General features: G+C 43.3%; 1 protein-coding gene across 5 annotated transcripts in view; it reads right to left on the bottom strand.

The window, feature by feature from the left end:
* Positions 1 to 5,132: 5,132 nt before the first annotated feature.
* Positions 5,133 to 24,305, bottom strand: part of TMEM248 (transmembrane protein 248) — a 34,033-nt gene continuing 14,860 nt past the window's right edge. For 4 of the 5 annotated variants that reach the window (XM_036825558.1, XM_036825554.1, XM_036825555.1 and 1 more), the window contains exons 2-7: positions 16,921 to 17,097; positions 12,997 to 13,282; positions 11,164 to 11,314; positions 9,912 to 10,095; positions 8,400 to 8,543; positions 5,133 to 7,846 (exon numbers count right to left, since the gene is read on the bottom strand). In XM_036825558.1, coding sequence (XP_036681453.1) covers positions 7,826 to 7,846; positions 8,400 to 8,543; positions 9,912 to 10,095; positions 11,164 to 11,314; positions 12,997 to 13,282; positions 16,921 to 17,079 — 945 coding nt within the window. In that variant the 5' untranslated portion in view covers positions 17,080 to 17,097 and the 3' untranslated portion in view covers positions 5,133 to 7,825. Of the gene's footprint in view, positions 7,847 to 8,399; positions 8,544 to 9,911; positions 10,096 to 11,163; positions 11,315 to 12,996; positions 13,283 to 16,920; positions 17,098 to 18,526; positions 18,961 to 24,305 lie in introns of those variants that run through there. The other variant, XM_036825556.1, reaches the window with a different exon arrangement.

Genomic DNA, 24,305 nt, shown 5'->3' with positions numbered 1-24,305 from the left:
TTTGGGTAGAGTGATTTCACTCTTTATTCTTTTCCAAGATTACCTTAGATATCTAGGGCCTATGGCTTTCCTTATGAATTTTAATTTATAAATTAAAAATTATAAAATTTTAAAAATTATAAAATTATAAATTTATATAATTATATAAATTATAAAAATTAATTATAAATTAAATTTATAAATTAAATAGAATAATCTTTTCTATGTCTACAAAAAAAACCATTGCTAAGATTTTGATAGGAATTGTATTATACCTTTAAGTTGGCAAGCAGTGACATCTTTACTATGTTGAGTCTTCCAGTCATGAACATGATATGTCCCTCCATTTATTTAGGTCTTCTTTGATTTCTTTTATCAGTGTATTATAGTTTTCAGCATATATGTTCTATATATGCTTTTTTTTTTTTTTTTTTTAATTTTATTTATTTATTTATTTATTTTTGGCTGTGTTGGGTCTTTGCTTCTGTGCGAGGGCTTTCTCTAGTTGTGGCAAGCGGGGGCCACTCTTCATCGTGGTGCGCGGGCCTCTCACTATCGTGGCCTCTCTTGTTGTGGAGCACAGGCTCCAGACACGCAGGCTCAGTAGTTGTGGCTCACGGGCCTAGTTGCTCCGTGGCATGTGGGATCTTCCCAGACCAGGGCTCGAACCAGTGTCTCCTGCATTGGCAGGCAGATTCTCAACCACTGCACCACGAGGGAAGCCCTATATATGCTTTTGCTAGAGTCATACCTAAGCATTTTTAAGTGGTTGTAAATGGTACTGTATCTTTAATTTTACTTTCCTTTTTTGTTGATGAAAAGTGGACGTTTTGTTTATTTTTTAAATATTTATTTATTTATTTGGTTGCGCCTGGTCTTAGTTGCGGCACGTGGGCTCCTTAGTTGCAGCTCACTGGGTCTTAGTTGCAGCAAGCGGGCTCCTTAGTTGTAGCATGCAAACTCTTAGTTGCGGCAGGCATGTGGGATCTAGTTCCCTAACCAGAGATCGAACCCGGACCCCCTGCTTTGGGAGCGCGAGTCTTCACCACTGCACCACCAGGGAAGTCCCCAAAAGTGGACATTTTAGATAATACATTGTAGCAACTGTGGATTCTGATTTTCCCCCGAGGCTGATGTTATTGTTTTGCTTTTAGTAAATCGCCTATACTCAATCTGTGGAAACTATCTTCTCCATGGTATGTAGCCCATGATGTCTCTGCTCAGTTTAATTTATATTTTTATTTTTTGTAAAATAAAAACTCCCGAGAGATTGCCCCTGGATCTGTATAGCACAGGAGACCAGCAATGACTGGTTTGAGGTTCTGATCAAACACTCGAGCCAGTAAGGCTTTCACCCTTTGCTCATAGGTCTGGGGGCGAGTGGGGAAGCCTATTCAAAATTCAGTCTGTTTTCAAGCCTATCCCAGCTTTTACTTTCCACCACAGAGCCTGAGCTTTCTTGGGTCTCCCGTGTGTGTGCACACAGCCTCCCATTCAACCAGGGATGTGTGGAACCTCTCTGGTTCTCTCTTTTCCAGGAGTTCCTTGGTAAATTTCTATAAAGCCCACTGGTCTGCCACCTGCCCCAAGTGGGACTGCAGCCTCAAGCTAACAAAGTTGTGGGCTTTCCCCGTTCATTTCCTATTGAGTTTGCTATTTTTACAGACAATGCCATTGCACACGGGTCTTTCACCTTTCCCTCCAGATCAAGCCCAACAATGAAGCTGCTAGTTTTTAGAGACACCTTCACCCTGGTAGCACTACAAGCTGGGGATGAGGGGGGGAATGGAAGCAGCTCCAGGCAAAATACTCAGTGTTCTTTCCTGAAGTTCAGCAGTTTTTCCATAAATAGATGCTTCTCAATTTTTTTTATTTACTTGCCTTTGGTCAACTTCCAGCACCCTGAAATGGCTGGTTTAGACAATTTTATCCTGTTTTATAGTTGCCCGACACTTTGCCAGAAATATCCAGGCATGACTGAACCTTTCAGCCTTGGACACAGCTTGGGATCCAGCTGGGATCCAGACTCTACCCTACCAGCTACAGCCCCAGTGGGTGAATCAGCCTTCTGTAAGTGAAGCTCTCCATTCAAAGCAGACCTCGCTCTGCTGGGGAGGGAAGGCTCAGTATCATGCAGCTTTGGGGCTGAGCTTGCAGGACCAGAACTCAGTACGTGACCAGCAGACTGATCCCTGCATCCTCCGACATCACTCCCCTGCCTCATCCCAAGGTACCCACTTTATCAATGGGTGCTCACGACTGCAGATGGGCTACGTCCTAGTCTCTACATCTTCCATCAGACAGGTCATGAGAAATGTCATCTTTCACATAGTTCAATCTGTACAATGGATCAGATCACTGGTGGAATTGCACCATTAACCTTTAACTTTTCCAGGGACCAAAGTAGGGAGGGTGTGAATAGAACAGCAGACTGGGCTTGTGGGCTCAGCTCTGGTCCTGTTTCCGCCAACTGACCCCCAAGTGCTGGCCCCTACACCCCCACCAGATCCCCTGCATGGAGGGGATCTAGGTAAACAGGCTGACTCTGGGCCTCCACAACTACAACCAGCATTTATCCTCTATAGGCTCCACACATTTTGATTCACTGAATCCTCACAAGAACCCTAGGAAGTAAACGCTATTATTAATCCTTATTTTTACGGAAGAAAAAAAATGGTGGCAGAGGTATAAATGAAACTTGCCCAAGGATCCCCAAGAGAAAAGTTGGCAGTGACAGAATTTGAACCCAGACAATCCGGTTCCTAATCCTAAACCCAAGCTCCTAAACACTGTGTTCTCTTGCCTCCCCATATGCTACCATCTGTCGATGACCTGGTCACTATTATTGCTGGCACTAGGACAGTGCTTTTGAAATTGCAGGCTGCCTGCCTTTAAGTTGGCCATGCAATCAATTTCGTGGTTAAGCCCGGTTTTTCAATTAAATAGAAGAAACTAAAAATTTTAAATATCAATGCGTGTTATGTGTGGTGAGGGTGGTTTTTATTTCATGAAATCTGTTTCAGTTATAAACGCATCCTTTTCAGGCAACAGTTCTCAAATACTTCAGCAAATGACAGGAACCCATTGCAAAGGCAACACCGCTGTTGATGGAAGACTAGAGCTTAGAGGAGATCTCTTTGCTTTGTTAGTTGTCATCTACCGAAGGTAAACAGAGGTGACCCACTAGCCTCGCTCTTGGACACCCTCCACAACACACTGTTAAAATAAACGTTTCCAGAGTGCCAGGCACTGTTCGAAGCGCTTTGTTAACTTGCTCCTGGGAATTCCCCGGCGGTCCAGTGGTTAGGACTCCGTGCTTTCACTGTCGAGGGCCCGGGTTCAATCTCCAGTCAGGGAACTAAGATCCCACAAGCCGCACGGTGTGGCCAAAAAATGACCCAAACAAAACAAAAAAACCTGCTCAGTCCTCACTGCATTCAAGTGGGTACTGTTGTTATCCTTATTTTACAGACGAGCAAACAGGCTCAGAGAGGTTAAGCCACTCAGCCAAAGTTACGTGGCCCGTCGGAGTTGGAGCCGGGGTTTGGACCTGCCACGCCTGTGTGGCCCCCCCCACCCCCGTCAGCAGCCTGGAGGAATCTGGTCCTCAGGGGGGAAGACAAAGCCCTGTAGGACTCCCATCCTCCACCCCGCGATAAGCCAGGGTCCCAGGAGTACAGTCTCTGCCCTCTGCAGGGAAGGCTCCAGACCAGAATTCCCCCCTTTGCGCCCCTTCAAAGCACACCTCTTTCAAGATGGCTGCTGCGACCGCCGCAGCTGAGGTGTCACGGCCATCCTCCTCATCCAGGCAACCCTCTTTATCTCATCACTGGCTGCCATGAGATTGTAAATATTGTGTGTATGGACTGTCTCCCCCACCAGAAGGAAGTACCCAGAGGGCAGGCATTTTGTCTATGTGCTGCTGCTGTGCCTCTAGCTCCTAGGTGGATGATGGCACATACGAAGAACCCCAGAAAATTTCGTTATTGAGTGAGCAAGAGTTTGGAGTAAAGAGGGTGAATAACCTCAAAAGCAAAAGTTAACCCCCTTCACCCCCGGACAAAGCACTATCAATCGACCTGCCATCTGTTCCTGCAATGGTCAAACCACTCTAGTTCATCCATCATCAACAACTAGCACGCTATAAGGAGTTTGGGGTCTTCAGAGACAAAAAAAAAAAGATGGGCTCTCACAGACGGCCAGAGAGGAGAGAGTTTGTTCAAGACGGCAAATGAGTTCACAATGAGCTGGACTGGACTCCACAGCGCACCTCGGGTCTGTGCGTTCACTCCGCTTCTCTTGAAATCTGCAAGGACAGTGGGCGCGTCCGAGGACCTTCAGGCACGGGGCGCCCACCGGGACCAAGAGGTGCTTACAAAGCACCATCTCCCGTTGGACTTGTGGGCTGGGTCCATGTCAGATTTTACACATGGTAGGGAAGGAAGATGCGAGCTCTTATTCTCTAAGGGCTTCTGCATCGTGACGGAAACACCACACACAAACCTCCGAGTCCGAGGAGGGAGCAGCGTTCCACACACTAGAGAAGGCAGGACGAGGCGAAGGAGGTAGAAGCAAAAGCCCGTTGAGGTGTCCCGTCCTCTGCACTGTCCTGTCCCACAGAGCACCCAGAGGCTGGCCCCCACCGCCTGGCCCCTGCTGGAGAGCGAGGGAGGGAAGAGCCACAGAGCCCCTGCCCACTGGGAAAGGGAAGAATTCACATTAGTGAACATGACTGACTGACTGCCCTTTACAAATGCGGAGGATGCATTTCCTGGCAAAAGGGGCCTGGCCCATGCAGGAGCTCTGTACCGGGAAGTCAGAGCCGGCTTCTGGAGACTCGGGCTGAGTGCACACGGAGGGCGTGTGTATAAGCAAGAAGGGTGTCTTTAAACTCCCGTCCCCATGCAAATGCTCCTCCCGCTCCGCATTACGTCCTCCTTCCAGGCAAGAGTTGAGTCAGCTCTGCGAGTTTGTACTCTCAGGGAGAAGACCCGTGTGCCTGGTGAGACCTAGAAGGACACCACTGCCTGCCCCTCATCCTGACGACGGGTGACACTTGGAAAGAACAGCTTACAAAACACCCCCAATTACTTACCGCACGTGTTCTTCCCTTAGAAAACACCCATCAGACAGAAGGAAATGGAGACACAGCAAATTCAGATTTTTTATTCTGGAAAGCACATATGCACATATTTCAAACACAGAAAATTAATCTGGGAGTGAATGCCGTAACAGATCAGCTACTGACCATCATGCAGCAAGGTAAGTGAAATGGATCCGCTGGCCCTCGAAACCCCACAGTGCCTGCAGGAGGGTTGAAAAACTAGGATGCTGAATCCCTACGTACTGCCAAAGAAAACGCAACCGAAGTGGCAGGTTCCTAATGACGAGAAAAACTTACAGATAGAATCAAAACTGATTCAAGTCATACAGTGAAAGGACAAAAGGAAAAAGGAAAGAGATCAATATGATCTGAAACAACCATTTTAATAGTAAGTTGCTGACCTTTCATTGGACTCTGGTCCAAGATGCCTGAGGATGAGCCAGTGTCCCTGCACGGGGTCACCCTGAACGGCAGGCAGGCCCTGTCTGTGACACTGAGGCCCCCCAGCAAGAGACAGCAGAGGACGAGGCCTTGTCTGCTAGTGCCCAGATAGCAACAGGTCCTCTGGACTTGCTGAGGGTCAGTGGACCCAGGTCCCACGGGCTCCCCTCCTCCCTTTGTACACCTGGCTGACGCTGGGTTTCCGGAAGATCTCTGAGAATCACCTGCGAGGGAGAATGCTGGATTTTTAAAGTGAGTGACCTGGCCTCATGACAAGTCATGCCATCCAGGCGTTTTTGGCACTTCCTTTCCTCATGCCTAACAGTGTCCCTGCTCCCCTGGCTACAGATGCCAGCCAGTCCCTGTGACTAAAACAAGGGCCATTAATGTTAGCAACAAGCTGGACTGAACAAACCAGTGAAACTGACTTTTTTCACCTGTCTTCCTTTTATATTACTCTGCCAGTTCTAAATCTCTTCCTGTAACTCTACTTCATTGGGATTTTATTAATTCAGTAGCAGCTTCCTCTAAAATCTGTTGGTCTTAGTGATACTGATGTTTCTAAAGGCCAAGCCAAATGGCTCTTTCTCAATCTTGTCTCAAAGTTTCTAAAGAGAAAACTAAATTAACCGGTTAGCCATGCATCATGTAAGCAACTCATATCATAAAAAAACTGGATAGACAAGTATGATTATTGCGCTTGAAACATACTAAAAGGAAAAGAAGGAATATTAACATATCAAGTTACTATGATGATTATTTTAATAACAACCTTCAGGAAAAGCCCACAAATGTTTTCCATTTAAGAATGCCTGGATATTAAAAAAAAAAAAAAAAGCCTGGGATAAAATGTTCTAGGCCAATATATTTCAGACTGCAGGGCTGGTTCTAATTTAGAACAGAATACAGACCTGGAGTTAAGAGAAAGAAGTGCTGACAGTCGTCCCCAAGGTTTTAACTGCCCTTCTGCTATAGCATGGCTTGGGAGAACACAGAAATCATTAATGACTATGAGTTATTAAGGCAAAAAGCTATTAAGAAAAAGAAAAATGGTAAGAATACAAGTAACAAGAAAGGGCTGGAAATGATGCACAACTGTTTTAAAATGAAGATGGTTTGGAAGGAAAACAGGGATAAAGGAATTAGATCATCAAAATGTTATAGGAAAGAAAAATGCTTTTGGTTTTCCCAATAAATGGGAAATCAGAATTGCTTTCCTTCCAATTTCACAGGCATCGTTTTCTTAATGTTACTTATCTACTACTAGTTGCCATTTCCTTCTGAGAATGTTAACTGCATATAAATAAATGCAAAAAAACCAAAAAACACCCAGGAAAGAAAACCCACTCCCTCTTCAAAGAAAACAAGAAACCCCACCATAACTATCAGACCGACTCACCACCCTCTCCTTCCATGCCGTCAGCTGCATTCCGGAAGAGAACAGCTTGTTTTCACTCTAGAGCCATGTGCACCTCATTTTTAAGCACTTCTGAGCGAGGAAGCTGTTTTAACTTTTACAATGGAGGGAAGGGACCACAGAGAGGAAAAAGACAGCGGAACATTCTGTGCCAACTCAACTTGAACAAGACCAAATTCCTCGCTGTCCACGTGGAAAATGAAACTTAGATCTCTACCATGTAGGTGACTTTTAAATATTTAACTTTTTACTCAAGATAAAAGCACAAATCTGTCCTAATCAGAGTAGTATTAAAATGTGACTATTTTTTCTTCAAAGGAAAAAAAAAAACTTAGAAAGATAGGTATGTTTCCTTGCAAGCAAAACGGAGAAAAAGGTATTATTGTTGTTACTATAATTATTAAGCCACAGACACATAAAATCCACAAAATGGATTGGGGTGGCTTTGGAAATGCAATATCATATCAAAGGTGCAGACTGTTTCGAACATTCTGTACAGATCGGGCTGAAACAAGAACCAAAGCAAACCTCAACCCCACCAGCAGTGAAGCGCCTCTGGGACCCTGGGAAAGACAGCATGGCCTGCTCCGACGGCGAGGTCACGAAGCCTCTCCGGCGCTACTCAGGATCATCCCGCCAAGCCCGCAGGTGAGGCTGAAGGGTTCTGGCCGCGCCCAGTGCGAAGCACGTGCATCATTGGACCAATTTCTGAAGAGATTTTTTATAAATATATACAAATCAGTTACAGGCACTTGAAATGTCTTTGGCTGGAATAACCCAACATTGCAAGATAATGTATTCACAGAGTGTCCAGGCCCAGGCTGGGTTCAGCAGGCAATGATTATGGTTCTCTCAGTCTCTCTCAGAGAACGGCAGCTGTGGGATTAGGCATCAGCCAAAGCCACCTAGGAGAGAGCAAGACGGCAACCCAGTCACGCGGCAAAGCCTGGATAACTCGGCCCCACCAGCACTCTTACCAGGTTCTGGTCCCTATCCCAAACCCAGGGAGCCACACCACACACACCTATCAGTCAGGGGAACTATTAAACCCCTAAGAACACAGACCTCATTTTCTATGGAGGGAATGAACAGAAATCTGAGTCTCCTGCAAGACGCAGCTGATCCTGCAGAACCACTGTGCTGCGACACAGCGTTAAGTGCCTGGAAACCCGGAGGAGCATTCTGGGAGGTGACTTCTCAAGCTCGCGGAACTGGAGGGGAGGCAGCCCTCAGGGTCAGCCGCTCGCCAGTGGGGATTTGAGAACACTTTTTTCCCAGCTGAGGCCTGGGTATATGGTTGAAGATGCAACACCATAATTGAGGCTGAGGGGAGACGACTGCTGATAAAAAGACAGGAACTAATTTCTCTGGAGGAAAGGAATCACCCACAATAAATGGAATAAGGACTAATTGGGACTTTCTGGCGCAATGCTGGGTCAGACCCCACCCACTGCTCACCTTCTCAGGACAAAATTCAGGATTGCTCTGACGCAGTTTGCTGGGTCTGCCTTTGATAACCGCATAGCAAAACATCGTTATCACCATCACGAAGAGGAAGTAACTGGTGTGCATGAGGTGCAAGTTTATTAATGAGCGGTCATCCTAAACAAAGAGAATAAACCAGAAACATCTGCACTGAGTTACTGAGAGATTTTAATGCTGGGTTCCTGGAATCAGGGTGCACAACCTCCAGACTTGCCTCAACTATCAATTCTCACATGGGAACTGAGAGTTAAACTATTAAAGCTGGAGCTTGCTAAGTGAAGACAGGGTGTTCCCAACACCACCCGTACCCTCCCTTCCTAAGGCGGTCCTCTGCCCGAATCGCCCCGCCCCTGACAAGGCCCCAGAGTCTTTAACCCCTGCTCTTCTCTTCACGTCCTCTTGCTCTGACAGCCCTCAGGTTGCATGGCTGACAGCCCAAGCCTGTGTTCCTAACTCCTCCCCTGAGAGGCTGCATCCTTCCTGGGCCTTTCCCCACGTGGACAAGCCCCTGGCTGGAAACGCCAAGGCCAGCCTTGACTCACTCCTCCTTGATGTCCCACAGGCAGTCAGCCACCGGGCCTGGCCAGTTGTTGAGACCCAGCCAGGCCCCCACTCCTGTTCCTTCTCGCAGCTCCGGGCCTCAGGCGCCATCCCATTTACACGCATCAGGTGGGCAGACCAGTCTTCCTGACACACTGCTCTACAAATTCCCTGGAGCCCAAACTCAGGCAGTGATGGCCTCGTCCGAGGAGAAAGTCTAAACACCTCAGCGAGGCACAAAGGGCCTTCTGGAGCCTGGCCCCTGCCCACCATACAGCCTGATCCCCACTGCTCGCTCCCGCAGGCCCCTGGCACACCACTGTCCACAACTTGATAAAAACGAGGCATAAGAAAAGAGAAAGACCAGGCAAAAAGAAAGATCCACCTGGCACATACGGACAGAAGAAAAGAGGATTTACAAAAATTCAGTGCAGTCTGTTAAAAGTGGGCTCAAGTCTGAGCAGCAAACTAAACTAGCGAATCACCCACGAGTCCGGAGTACAGTGCCTTCCACCCATTTCCTCCTTGTAAAGTAAAATCCTACACAGGCATCAATATCTAGCCAGAGTCATCTCCTCCTATTGACTTCTGCCTTTCTGAATTCTGAACTATTTATTGCTCAGACTGACACTAACCAAATACGCTTCAGTGAGTGGCTGCGTGGATGAGTAAGACTGAACCAGCCTCTGCTGTAGCCCCAGGTTAGGCACACAGCAGTGCTCAATAAATAACTGCTGTTGAACAAAGCAGAAAACAAAGAACAGAAGCAATTTTCTTAACCCAATGGGCGGCATGTTCTTCCAAGTCTCCAGCACTCCACCTGGTCTCCCAACCCAGCTGGACAGCTAGAATGGCAGGGGCTAAGCTAACCCAAGGAGGTACACAGGGCCTGCTCTGACACGGACACACACACACACACACACACACACGACTGTTCTCACTTACATCTGGAACAATAACTGTAAGCTTGGGATTTAAAGCATGATAGACTTTTCCAATGGCCCCCTTGTAACACCAGAAAGGATTGTAGTCTTGAGCATATTTTGTGTTGGCGTCTCTGGCAGTTGTGAAGATCTTGTACCAGAGCGTGGCGTTGCTGTAGGTGTCAGGAGCACAGTGCGGCGGCTGTCTGCAGGAGAAGATGGGGCAAGACACATGCTCAGTGGCCTTGAGACATTTACTTGTGTCTCAGCTACCGGCGCTGGCATAGCACCAAGCAGAGCCACACGTGCGGAAGGGAGAAATAAGAAACATATTTTCTTGAGATAAATGCCATTATATTTTTAGTTCAGTGATTTTTTAAAAAAATTAATAAACACGTAAAGAATAAGAAATAGGCATCCAGCACTTAGGAGTCTGGGTGTTAGACTTCTGCCTTCAGAATTCAACCCATGTCCTCTCGCATATGATGTGGCCAGAGAAGGACTCGCTCCTTTTAAGCCCATTTTCTCAAATTATCTAAACTCTTAGTTACAACTGGAAGTTTTACATACAAAGTTCTCTATCAGATATTACAACCAACAGCAAATAATGCTTAACTTGTCCTACAAACCTCCAAATGTCTAAAATAGATAAATCCCAGGATAATTATTTTAAAAGGATTCACCCTAAGATTCTTTTAAACAGGCTACATCTTGTATATTTCATGTAATGATAGATCATTATCTCCTTTCCAGAGAAAGGAGAGGCAAGAAAAGCCTTAAAGGCAAAGCGGTTACACTGAGAGCTGCTCAAAAAAAAATATGAAGCAAAAGTTCCAGAAACAGTAACTATATCACAGAAAATAAGGTTCAATTTATACTATCAATTTAAAAAATAACTCTTTCTGGATAATGGAGATGAACAAAACCTTTATCTTTCAGAAGACTTAATTGTCATTATGGTCACAGGATCAGCTCTTATTCATCTTTCCTGTGGCTTCTTCTACCAACAGGAAAGGCCACCTAAAACTTACACACAGCAACCAGATGCTTTCACAACTTTGTCGAAACACTAACCCTCTGATACTTCTATGCAGAAGTTTTACCTTTAGAAAACCAAATTAAACTGAAACCATCCTACAGACAGGTCCCAGTGATGACCATTGTACAAAGTAACACGATGCACGCTGTCCTGAGAACTGGCTCAGGCATCCCAGTCACGCTGACGGTAAATGGAGCTTCTTATGCACACCCACCGGGGTCAGGAAAGTACTTACACGGTGACGGGGAACACGCCAGGGTGGGCTGTGAGGGTCGTGCAGGCTGTGAACACCACCTGCTCACAGCGGCCGTGAAGGGCACAGTCGTCCGAGCTCCAGGCTGTGGGCAGGGTAAAGGTAATGTTTATCTCCTCGTGGGCTTCTCTGCCTGGAAAGAGAAATTGGTTTTTTGGTAAGTAAAGCGAGAATTCATACATTTATTATTCTCTGGAATCTGAATGAATCCTGACATCAAACCCACCCAGGAATCACCTATCAGCCCACTGAAGTGGGACCCCTGCTTTTGTGGGGTTTCAGGAGTAACAGCAGTTCCGAGCCAGACTCTGAGGCCTGCTCACCTGGCAGAACCACAAAATGGCAAACGGAGAGGGGTCACTTTCAGCCAAGGCCTGGAGTTGCCACGCAAGGGCCAAGGCCATGCCTGAGTGGGAAGGCTGGGGCTGGGTGAGTCATCACCATTGTTACAGCTTTCATACAGCACTCTTACCATTTTCAAACTGCTTTTATATGTACTACTTCACTTAAAATGCACCACTATCCTACGAACATGACCAAAGAAGTGTTACTGTTCCCCTTTTACATACGACTAGACTGAGGATCAGAGGGTTGAACAGACTTAAGAAAGGTCATGAGACGGGTGAGTGATGAAGCGTAAATGAATAAGGTATTCGAACGCCACAGCGGAAGAAAAAGGTCCACTTGCTACGTGGAAAACCCAGATGTCGCCCTTACCTCCTTACATGGGAACAGGTCTCACCTGGTACAGCCAACAGGAGGCTGGCAGGCACTCCCAAGTTCCTTCAAGGACTTTAAAAGGTTCTTGGTAACCAAACCAAAGATGATTCTTCCAAGGCCCAAGCCTCTGGCACAAAGCCTTTCCTGATTATTCCAGCTTCTACTACTTTCTCAACCTTCTCCTGAATCACCTACAATCACCTACAGTCTGTCATGGGTTTAGTACTAGTCCAAGGGCAGTGCTCAATGTTCCATAGGTGTTTATTTTTAATATTATTTAACAAGCATTTATATAGCATTTCCTTTGTGCCAGGAACTATTTTAAGTGCTTGATGAATATTAACTCACGTTATGCTTGTCTCTTCCATATCCCAAAATTCCAAAGGGAAGAGACCAGGCCTTTTCTAGTTCTTAGTACTTAGCCCAGTGCATTCACAAAATTTTAAGACTAGTAGCAATATCTGTAGTATGTACTGAAAACTCCAAAATGATGAGCCAGAATAAAAAACTGGTGTTTTTAACAGACTCACAGATATAGAGAACAGACTTGTGGTTGCCGAGGGGTGGGCTGGTGGGGGAGGGATGGATTGGGAATTGGGATTAGCAGAGGCAAACTATTATATACAGGATGGATAAACAACAAGGTCCTGCACGGGGAACCATATTCAATATCCTGTGACAAACCATAATGGAAAAGAATATGAAGAATATATATAACTGAGTCACTTTGCTGTACAGCAGAAATTAACACAACACTGTAAATCAACTATACTTCAATAAAATTAAAAAAAATAAAAACTCAAAAATTTTAAAATGTGTTTTTAAATATTAAGACCAGAAATAGGCCTTATAATTTTTTTCCCAGTCTCCTACTCTTATGGGCTTTGAGAGCCTACTGCATACCAAACACTTTAATAAGTAAAGATGTAGTAGAAATGGTGCCTTCTTGGCTTTGTTTAGTTCAAACTCAACAAAAGGGAAGACATATACAAAAAATAAAAAACAGTCTGATGAGTAAAACCGTACTCTAATGCTCTGTGTTGTAACAGCTGTTACCTGAGAAAGCCTGGAGGGAAGCGGCTAACACTCACATACCTGAGAGTCCAATCTGATGCCCGAGAATGGTCGAGTACAGATGGGTGACGTTGCGAGAGAACCCGCCAAAGGGTTTGAGTGGGTCCAGGGTTAGGGTGATTGCAACTGAGATGTTCACTGGGCCTGGATCCTCCAGGGACTGCGGAGACTGGGTGGACATCCTGGCCTGGCCGCTGGCCACTGTGCTTTCCAGAGCTGTGGTGTCGTTTGTGAGATGCTTTAGTGTTTCATTCTCTGATACGCACAAGTCCAAATCATTAAACCGCAGCAGAAAAGTATTCCAATCCTTCAGTAAAACGAGAGAGAGGAAAACAAGCCTGAGCTGACTGAAAGTGCTGCCAGCGCAATGACAATCACAACCCCTGGTGTGGCGTCACACAACAGGGGAACTATGCCTCAGAGTCAGTCCTTCAAAATACAACAACACAGCCTTCAGCCTCTTGTGCTGGCGTAATAGTGTGGTTTTCCAACCACTCTCACGTTCAAAATCTAAAATATAAACTCTTCATTGGCATGAGCTATTACACTGTGAGATTAAGCCAACTTACTCAGGAAAATATGTAAAGAAAAAAAGGGTATTAAACTTACAGGAAATGATCTAGCCTCAGAATCAAGCTTGAAAAGCAAGCTTGAACAAAAGTAGTAAAACATTAAAAGTATTAATCCAAACTCATTTAGCAGTTACAATTAGTTATTTTTTTAAAATTAAGGCTGTCTTAAAATATTTTCTCATAAGGTCAATTTTCTACACCTTGCTTTCTGTCTTGGGACCGCAAAACTGCAGTAAATACCAACACTCGTGTGGTACTTTTCCCCCTCGTCATGGACTTTGGATGCCACTTTAGAACAGGAACAATTTCAAAAGGGAGGAGAAAAGATGTTTTCAGCCTTCTTTTTTTTTTTTTTAAAGTTTAATTTTTGTTTATTTTTATTTATGGCTGTATTGGGTCTTCGTTTCTGTGCGAGGGCTTTCTCTAGTTGTGGCAAGTGGGGGCCACTCTTCATCGCGGTGCACGGGCCTCTCATTATCGCGGCCTCTCTTGTTGCAGAGAACAGGCTCCAGGCGCGCAGGCTCAGTAATTGTGGCTCACGGGCCTAGTTGCTCCGCGGCATGTGGGATCTTCCCAGACCAGGGCTCGAACCCGCGTCCCCTGCATTGGCAGGCAGATTCTCAACCACTGCGCCACCAGGGAAGCCCCAGGCTTCTCTTAATATCTGTACTGATGGTTTAAATTATATGCAGTTTTAAAACTGACACCAACAAAGTACCCACCAGGGTGTGTTTTTAGTTTTAGCAGACACCCAAAGATGAACTCAGGCTAAAATAGCAACAACAAATCAACCGAGGCTGTTACATACAACTTCTTTCTCCCAAGCAACATTATCTACAAAAAGGTGCCAAAGGTGAAGACAAACCAAGTTACTTTTTTTTTAAAATAAATTTATTTATTTCATTTATTTTATTTTTGGCTGCGCTGGGTCTTCAATGCTGCATGCGGGCTTTCTCTAGTTGCGGTGAGTGGGGGCTACTCTTTGTTGAAGTGCGCAGGCTTCTCACTGCGGTGGCTTCTCTTGTTGCGGAGCATGGGTTCTAGGCATGTGGGCTTCAGTAGTTGTGGCTCATGGGCTCTAGAGCACAGGCTCAGTAGTTGTGGCACAATGGGCTTAGTTGCTCTGCAGCATGTGGGATCTTCCCAGACCAGGGCTCAAACCCGTGTCCCCTGCATTGGCAGGCAGATTCTTAACCACTGCGCCACCAGGGAAGCACCAAGTTACATTTTGAATAACTCTAACATTGATTAAAAATGCCATTCGGAGTAATCCCTAACCAGTCAGGTCTACCTTTATAGCCTCAGTTTATCAGTATCTGGCATTTAGTAAGAAGGCAACCAGATATTTCACATTACATTTTCCCTGACACCTACAAACTCAGCAGACCATTAAAGAACATCAGGCTGAAAATGAACATCCTAGTCTTACCCCTTCCTATTCCAGACATGAGGAAACAGAGGCCCAGAGCAAATTAGGGACTCTCCAATGCCAGCTGAGTTGAAGACAGACTCAGAATTGTTTTCTGATTCACAGCGCCAAACTTTCCCCATACACCTAGGATCCTCATTTGAAAATAAAATCACTGAATTAATCATGATCAAAGTTCTGCAGCATCTTGCAGCTCTGCTTTCCTGCAGAGTTCGAGTCCATTTTGAACAGCTGGCCAAGGCCAATGTCAGGCCCCATTTCGATTAAGGGTTAATTATCCAGGCTACATCTTAACCATTGGCCTTGGCCGTGTGTTCAACATGGACTTGAGCTTTGAGGGAGAGCAATGCCAGGATGCTGAAGAACTTTGGTTGTGACTAGAATGTTCATTTTCAGCCCTAATGTAGGTACAGCCTGTTTGGATAACCTTTAAAGATTCAGGCAGGGTCAGAAAAGGGGGAGAATTAAGCCAGCCAGTAGGTTTCTTGGTAAGAAACTCTTTGGAAGGGTTTCACAGGAGAAATAGGTAAAACTTGTTACTTTGTATTACAGAGTTAATGTGGGAAGGTGGTCCCTCTTGTTAACATCACCTATGATCTAGAATGCCACAGAGCACAAGAGGAAGCATAATCCCCATAACACTGAGCAAAACTCTCCTCTCGGTCACAAGGCACGCACGACGCAACAATAATGCAACCCCTATCCCCGCCCCCATGCCCACTCTCACCAGCGAACACACCCAAGAAGAAAAAGTGTAAGAGAAGACACTCACAGAATCTAAGATGGGAACTAATTTGTCCTAAAAGACACTTATCCACCAGTAAATTCACCATATCATTGATTCAGCATAATTTCTAACACATAAATTTATTAATAGGTATATTGTTATTCACCTCTATTAAACAAGATTATCAACTTTGTATTCTTTTCTGATATGCAGAAACACTTTTTAAATTTATTTTATGATATTTTTGATTTTTGGCTGCACTGGGTCTTCGTTGCTGCATGCAGGCTTTCTCTAGTTGTGGTGAGCGGGGGCTACTCTTTGTTGTGGTGTGTGGACTTCTCCCTGCGGTGGCTTCTCTTGTTGTGGAGCACAGGCTCTAGGCACGTGGGCTTCAGTAGTTGTGGCATGTGGGCTCAGTAGTTGTGGCTCGTGGGCTCTAGAGTGCAGGCTCAGTAGTTGTGGCACACGGGCTTAGTTGCTCCGCAGCATGTGGGATCTTCCCGGACCAGGGCTCGAACCTGTGTCCCCTGCACTGGCAGGCAGAGTCTTAACCACTGTGCCACTAGGGAAGTCCCACACACATCTTTTAAAATCTGTATTATGACTGTGCAAAAACTATTATATGCCTAAACTAATGATTAAAGAGCAATGCCCAAATAATTCATTTAAATTGACCAAAAAATAAAATCTAAAAGGGAAGTCTGTAGATTACTGAAGCTTCCCTTGATAAGAAAAAGACAAATATATTTGGAAATAAGGTTCTGCTTTCTAATTTCTTTAGAGTTTCTTCTTCTCCAATGAAAAAGCTATCAGTACAGCCGATAAAACTCCATGACAATATATGGCTTTAAAATAACAAATGTTTACAGTTTTTAAAAATTGTAGTTGGCTAATTTAATATGAATAGCAAAGAAGTTAGTTCTTGATCTTCTTGACACAAACATTTTACAAACATACTTTCCAAAATACATGTTTCATTGCTGAAACAGTCTAACTAAAGCTGGTAGCATTATTTAAATCAATAACTATCTGACTAGGTTATTTCCTAACAAAGTGAGTCACAGCAAGATGGAAGACCAAAAATTCTGAATAAATATTACTCCTTCTCACTGGGATAAAAGTCACAACCAAAGAAAGGTATGTGGAGAGCCAAAAGGTGTTTTCCCACTCTATAAAGGTCCAGCCAGTCTGAGAGGAGAACTTAGAATTTACTATACCTCTGCCATTTCTGGTGACTTGATCTCCTTGATTTTGAAGAAATAGCCCAAGGTCAGGAAAGCTATTGCCATGGCGCTTACACTGATCATAAAGACCACCAAGGGGGGCCGGCTGCTGATGTACACCTTCAGGTTCTCCAGGGGGTTGATGTTGAACATTATTCTGATCAGCTCCACCTGAAAGGAATGAATCAGAAGACTCACCCACTGACTCGCCAAAAGAAAACCTATGACTCTCACTTCTGTTTCCTTTGACGGTTTCAGGGGGTGAGGAGGTCACTCATTATTGAACTTGAGAACTATCTGATCATAAATCCATTCAAAAGACTAGAAGGAAATAAAAGACCAGTAAATGCTAATTGTCATTGTTTCCAAGTGGTAGGATCTTGAAAGATAGGCATTCTTCCGGTTTGAATTTTCTAATTATTCTTTAATGAACATTTGCTACTTCCATATTACTTAAGAAAATGTTTAAGTAAGTCAGTAATACGACACAAATGCATGCCAACATGTACAAAAATAAACTGAGGATGCTCTCATTTCCTACCACTGAAGAGCTGAATCCTATTTATTCAACATTCTGTCCTGTTCACCACCATACCATGCCCATCCCAGCACCTGGCAGAGAGTAGGCACTCAACAAATACTGAATTTTATCACTCCCCTGCTTAAAGCCCTCCTAAGGCTTTCCACTGGACCTGGCATGAGATTCCTGTGAAGGCCCACAGGGTGTCATTATCCAGAAGCCCCGCCAACCTCCATGACTACATCTCCACCAACATTCCCTCCTCATTCACCGGCCGCTGGCCACCCTGGCCTTGCTATTTTTCAGGATCAGCTTGTTAATTTCTGCAAAAAGTCAGCTGTGACTGTGACAGGGATTACACTGAACCCACAATCAGTCTGGGGAGTACCACCACTTCAACAATATTATCTTCCAGTCCACGAACCTGGGGGATGCCTTTCCACTTATTTCCGCTCTCTTTCATTTATTTCAATATTTGTAGTTATCAAAGCATATGTTTGCACTTCTTTTGCTAAACTTATTCCTAAGTATTTTATTCTTGGAATTGTGAACACGTCCTATCTGCAGGCTTTTTACCTCTGCCTGGAATGCTTTAGCCCCAAATTCCCACATGCTTGCTCTTCTTACAGTGCAGGTCCATGCTCAGCAGCCAGCTCCTCAGAGAGGCCTTCCCTGAGCACCCTCAGCCCCCCGCCTCCCAGGACCCTGCTTGACTTCCGTCACACTGTTTAGTTAAACTTCTACTTGTTTACAGTCTATCATCCCTCATTTGTGAGCTCCGAGAGCAGACACTTTGCCAGTCTTGCTCACTGCTATGGCCCTGGCTCCTGGTCCCTGAAACAGTAGCTGGCATGCAATGAGCTCTTATATACATGATCAGACTACAACACTAAAACTACTTAAAAAATCTGTGCCAGCTTTTAAATTTTAGAGAGAAAAAGATGCATCAACAGCCCCTAAGAACCAACAGCAGCCACGTGCAACAAGCCAGGCTGTGTACCTGTTTGTTTTCACAAGAGTCTTTGACTCAACATTCTGTTTCTGAGATTTATCTCTGTTGATTCAGTCTATTGGGTTTACCTGCTGTATAGGATGCAACTGTATCACAGTTGAGTTATCACAGGCATAGAAGCCCAGCTGGGTTCTTCCCACTGTTTCACTCACAAAGGGCACCACAGCAGGCACAAGAGTGGTTCTAACACAACGAGGTCACCAGTAGGCCCGTCTGCAACTTGACTTTGTATTGTCAGACTCTCCAAGGAAGTCATACCAGTTTACACTTCCCCCAACAAGGAAAAGGCTCGCTCCATTTCCCAACATTCATGCCAACACTTGATATTCTAATGCAATCTTGTGGATCTGGACCAACGAGATCATGTGAAATTGTATCTCACCATTATTTTAAATTACATCTCCCTGAAACAGAGTATCTTTTTACTTCTTTACCGGCCATTTAGATTCTTCCTAGGTGAACTGCCTGAATCTTTGGCCATTTACCAGTAGGATGTTTGTCTATGTCTTATTAATGTTTAAAATAATTTTTTGATATTTTAGACACTGAGCCTTTTCCAATTTTTTTAAAATGACATATATAACTACTCCAAGCTTTACAACAAATGTGAATCATCACAACAAACCAGCTTTACAACAAATGCTAAAGGAACTTCTCTAAGTGGGAAACACAAGAGAAGAAAAGGACCTACAAAAACAAGCTCAAAACAATTAAGAAAATGGTAACAGGAACATACATATCAATAATAACCTTGAATGTAAATGGATTAAGTGCCCCAACCAAAAGACACAGATTGGCTGAATGGCTACAAAAATAAGACCCATATATATGCTGTCTACAACACCTACTTCAGACCTAGGGACACATACAGACTGAAGGTGTGAAGGGATGAGAAAAGATATTCCATGCAAATGCACATCAAAAGAAAGCTGGAGTAGCAATACTCATATCTGATAAAATAGACTTTAAAGTAAAGACTGTTACAAGAGACAAGGAGGGACACTACATAATGATCAAAGGATCAATCCAAGGAAAAGATATAACAATTATAAATGTTTATGCACCCAACATAGGAGCACCTCAATACATAAGGCAAATGCTAACAACCAAGAAAGAAAAAATCGACAGTAACACAATAATAGTAGGGGACTTCAACACCCCACTTACACCAATGGATAGATCATCCAAACAGAAAATAAATAAGGAAACACAAGCTTTAAATGACACAACAGACCAGATAGATTTAATTGATATTTATAGAACATTCCACCCAAAAGTGGCAGAATACACTTTCTTCTCAAGTGCACATGGAACATTCTCCAGGACACATCACCTCTTGGGTCACAAATCAAGCCTCGGAAAATTTAAGAAAATTGAAATTGTAGCAAGCATCTTTTCTGACCACAATGCTATGAGATTGGAAATCAATTACAGGAAAAAAGTGTAAAAAACACAAATACATGGAGGCTAAACAGTGCTGTACTAAATAAACAAGAGATCACTGAAGAAATCAAAGAAGAAATAAAAAAATACATAGAAACAAATGACAATGAAAACACTACGACCCAAAATGTATGGGATGCAGCAAAAGCAGTTCTAAGAGGGAAATTTAAAGCAATTCAATCTCACCTCAAGAAACAAGAAAATTCTCAAATAAACAATATAACCCTACACTTAAAACAACTAGAGACAATAAATGCTGGAGAGGGTGTGGAGAAAAGGGAACACTCTTGCACTGTTGGTGGGAATGTAAATTGATACAGCCACTATGGAGAACAGTATGGAGGTTCCTTAAAAAACTAAAAATAGAACTACCATACGACCCAGCAATCCCACTACTGGGCATATACCCTGAGAAAACCATAGTTCAAAAAGAGTCATGTACCAAAATGTTCATTGCAGCTCTATTTACAATAGCCAGGACATGGAAGCAACCAAAGTGTCCATCATCGGATGAATGGATAAAGAAGATGTGGCACAAGTATACAATGGAATATTACTCAGCCATAAAAAGAAATGAAATTAAGTTATTTGTAGTGAGGTGGATGGACCTAGAGTCTGTCATACAGACTGAAGTAAGTCAGAAAGAGAAAAACAAATACTGTATGCTAACACATATATACAGAATCTAAGGGAAAAAAAAAAAAAGGTCATGAAGAACCTAGTGGCAAGACGGGAATAAAGACACAGACCTACTAGAGAATGGACTTGAGGATATGGGGAGGGGGAAGGGTAAGATGCGACAAAGAGAGAGAGTGGCATAGACATATATACACTACCAAACATAAAATAGATAGCTGATGGGAAGCAACCGCATAGCACAGGGAGATCAGCTCTGTGCTTTGTGACCACCTAGAGGTGTGGGATAGGGAGGGCGGGAGGGAGGGAGATGCAAGAGGGAAGAGATATGGGAACATATGTGTATGTGTAGCTAATTTACTTTGTTATAAAGCAGAAACTGGCACACCATTGTAAAGCGATTATACTCCAATAAAGATGTTAAAAAAAAAAACAACAACAACTAGAGAAAGAAGAACAAAGAAAACCCAAAGTCAGTAGAAGGAAAGAAATTATAAAAATCAGAGCAGAAATAACTGAAATAGAAACGAAGAAAACAACAGCAAAGATCAATAAAACTAAAAGCTGGTTCTTTGAGAAGATAAACAAAATTGATAAACCATTAGCCAGACTCCTCAAGAAAAAAAGGGAGATGATGCAAATCAATAAAATTAGAAATGAAAAAGAAGGAATCACAACTGACACTGCAGAAATACAAAGGATTATAAGAGACTACTACAAACAACTGTATGTCAATAAAATGCACAACCACAAGGAAATGGACAAATTCTTGGAAAGGTACAATTTTCCAAGATTGAACCAGGAAGAATTAGAGAATATAAGCAGACCTATCACAAGTAATGAAATTGAAACCATAATTAAAAATCTTCCAACAAACAAAAAAGTCCAGGACCAGATGGCTTCACAGGCGAATTCTATCAAACATTTAGAGAAGAGCTAACACCGATCCTTCTCAAACTCTTCCAAAAAACTGCACAGGGAGAAACACTCCCAAATTCATTCTACAAAGCCACCATCACCCAGATACCAAAACCAGAAAAAGATAGCACAAAAAAAGAAAATTATAGGGACTTCCCTGGTGGCGCAGTGGTTTAGAATCCGCCTGCCAATACAGAGGACACGGGTTCGAGCCCTGGTCTGGGAAGATCCCACATGCCATGGAGCAACTAAGCCCGTGCACCACAACTACTGAGCCTGCGCTCTAGAGCCCATGAGCCACAAATACTGAGCCCCCGTGCTGCAACTACTGAAGCCTATGCTCCTAGAGCCTGTGCTCCGCAACAAGAGAAGCCACTGCAATGAGAAGCCTGTGCACCGCAACGAAGAGTAGCTCCCACTTGCCACAACTAGAGAAAGCCCACGTGCAGCAACAAAGACCCAATGCAGCCAAAAATAAAGTTAAAAAAAAAAATTATAGACCAGTATCACTGATGAACAAAGATGCAAAAATCCTGAACAAAATACTAGCAAACAGAATCCAATAACACATTAAAAGGATCATACACCATGATCAAGTGGGATTTATCCCAGGTATGCAAGGATTCTTCAATATACTCAAGTCAATCAATATGATACACCACATTAACAAATTAAGGAATAAAAAACCATACGATCATCTCAATAGATGCAGAAAAAACTTTTGACAAAACTGAACACCCATTTATTATAAAAACTCTCCAGAAAATGGGCATAGAGGGAACCTACCTCAACATAATAAAGGCCATATATGACAAACCCAGAGCAAACATCATTCTCAATGGTAAAAAACTGAAAGCATTTCCACTAAGATCAGGAATAAGACAAGGATGTCCACCCTCGCCACTATTATTCAACATAGTTTTGGAAGTCCTGGCCATGGCAATCAGAGAAGAAAAAGAAATAAAAGGAATCCAAATTGGAAAAGAAGAAGTAAAACTGTCACTGTTTGTGGATGACATGATACTATACATAGAAGATCCTAAAGATGCCACTAGAAAACTACTAGAACTAATCAATGAATTTGGTAAGGTTGCAGGATACAAAATTAATGCACAGAAACCTCTGGCATTCCTATACACCAACAACAAAAAAATCAGAAAGAGAAATTAAGGAAACAATCCCATTTACCATTACAACAAAAACAATAAAATACCTAGGAATAAACCTGCCTAAGGAGGCGAAAGACTTTATTCAGGAAACTATAAAACACTGATTAAAGAAATCAAAGATGACATAAACAGATGGAGAAATATACCATGTTCTTTGACTAGAAGTATCAATATTGTGAAAATGACTATACTGCCCAAAGCAATATACAGATTCAAGGCAATCCCTATCAAACTACAAACAGCATTCTTCACAGAATTAGAACAAAAAATTTTACAATTCATATGGAAACACAAAAGACCCCAAATAGCCAAAGCAATCTTGAGAAAGAAAAACGGAGTTAGAGGAATCAGGCTCCCTGACTTCAAACTATACCACAAACCTACAGTAATCAAGACAGTATGGTACTGGCACAGAAACAGAAATATAGATCAATGGTACAGGACAGAATGCCCAGAGATAAACCCACGCACATATGGTCACCTAATTTACGACAAAGGAGGCAAGAACATACAATGGAGAAAAGACAGCCTCTTCAATAACTCTTACAGGAAAACATAGGAAAAACACTCTATGACATAAACCACAGCAAGATCTTTTTTGACCCACCTCCTAGAGTAACGGAAATAAAAACAAAAATAAACAAATGGGACTTAAAAGCTTTTGCACAGCAAAGGAAACCATAAACAAGACGAAAAGACAACCCTCAGAATGGGAGAAAATATTTGCAAATGAAACAACAAAGGATTAATCTCCAAAATATACAAACAGCTCATGGAGCTCAATATCAAAAAAACAAACAATCCAGTTAAAAAATGGGCGGAAGACCTAAATGTCTACATTTCACCAAGGAAGACATATAGATGGCCAAGAGGCACATGAAAAGCTGCTCAACATCACTAATTATTAGAGAAATGCAAATCAAAACTACAATGAGGTATTACCTCACACCAGTCAGAATGGCTATTATCAAAAAATCTAGAAACAATAAATGCTGGAGAGGGTGTAGTGAAAAGGGAACCCTCCTGCACTGTTGGTGGGAATGTAAATTGATACAGCCACTATGGAGAACACTATGGAGGTTCCTTAAAGAACTAAAAATAGAACTACCATATGACCCAGCAATCCCACTACTGGGCATATACCCTGAGAAAACCATAATTCAAAAAGAGTCATGTACCACAATGTTCCAGTGCAGCACTATTTACAATAGCCAGGACATGGAACCAACCTAAATGTCTATAGACAGATGAATGAATAAAGAAGATGTGGCACATATATACAATGGAATACTACTCAGCCATAAAAAGAAATGAGTTATTTGTAGTGAGGTGGATGGACCTAGAGTCTGTCATACAGAGTGAAATGAGTCAGAAAGAGAAAAACAAATACTGTATGCTAACGCATATATATGGAATCTAAAAAAAAAAAAAAAAAAAAAGGCACTGATGAACCCAGTTGCAGGGCAGGAATAAAGACGTAGACGTAGAGAATGGACTTGAGGACATGGGGTGGGAGGGGGAAGCTGGGACAAAGTGAGAGAGTGGCATGGATATATATACACTACCAAATGTACAACAGTTAGCTAGCGGGAAGCAGCAGCATAGCACAGCGAGATCAGCTCGGGGCTTTGCGATGACCTAGAGGGGTGGGACAGGGAGGATGGGAGGGAGGCTCAAGAGG

This window comes from Balaenoptera musculus, chromosome 15 (genome assembly GCF_009873245.2).
Source record: "Balaenoptera musculus isolate JJ_BM4_2016_0621 chromosome 15, mBalMus1.pri.v3, whole genome shotgun sequence".
Classification (NCBI taxonomy): domain Eukaryota; kingdom Metazoa; phylum Chordata; class Mammalia; order Artiodactyla; family Balaenopteridae; genus Balaenoptera; species Balaenoptera musculus.
Note: the sequence above shows the minus strand (reverse complement) of the source record. Positions and strands in the feature narration are given on the sequence as shown.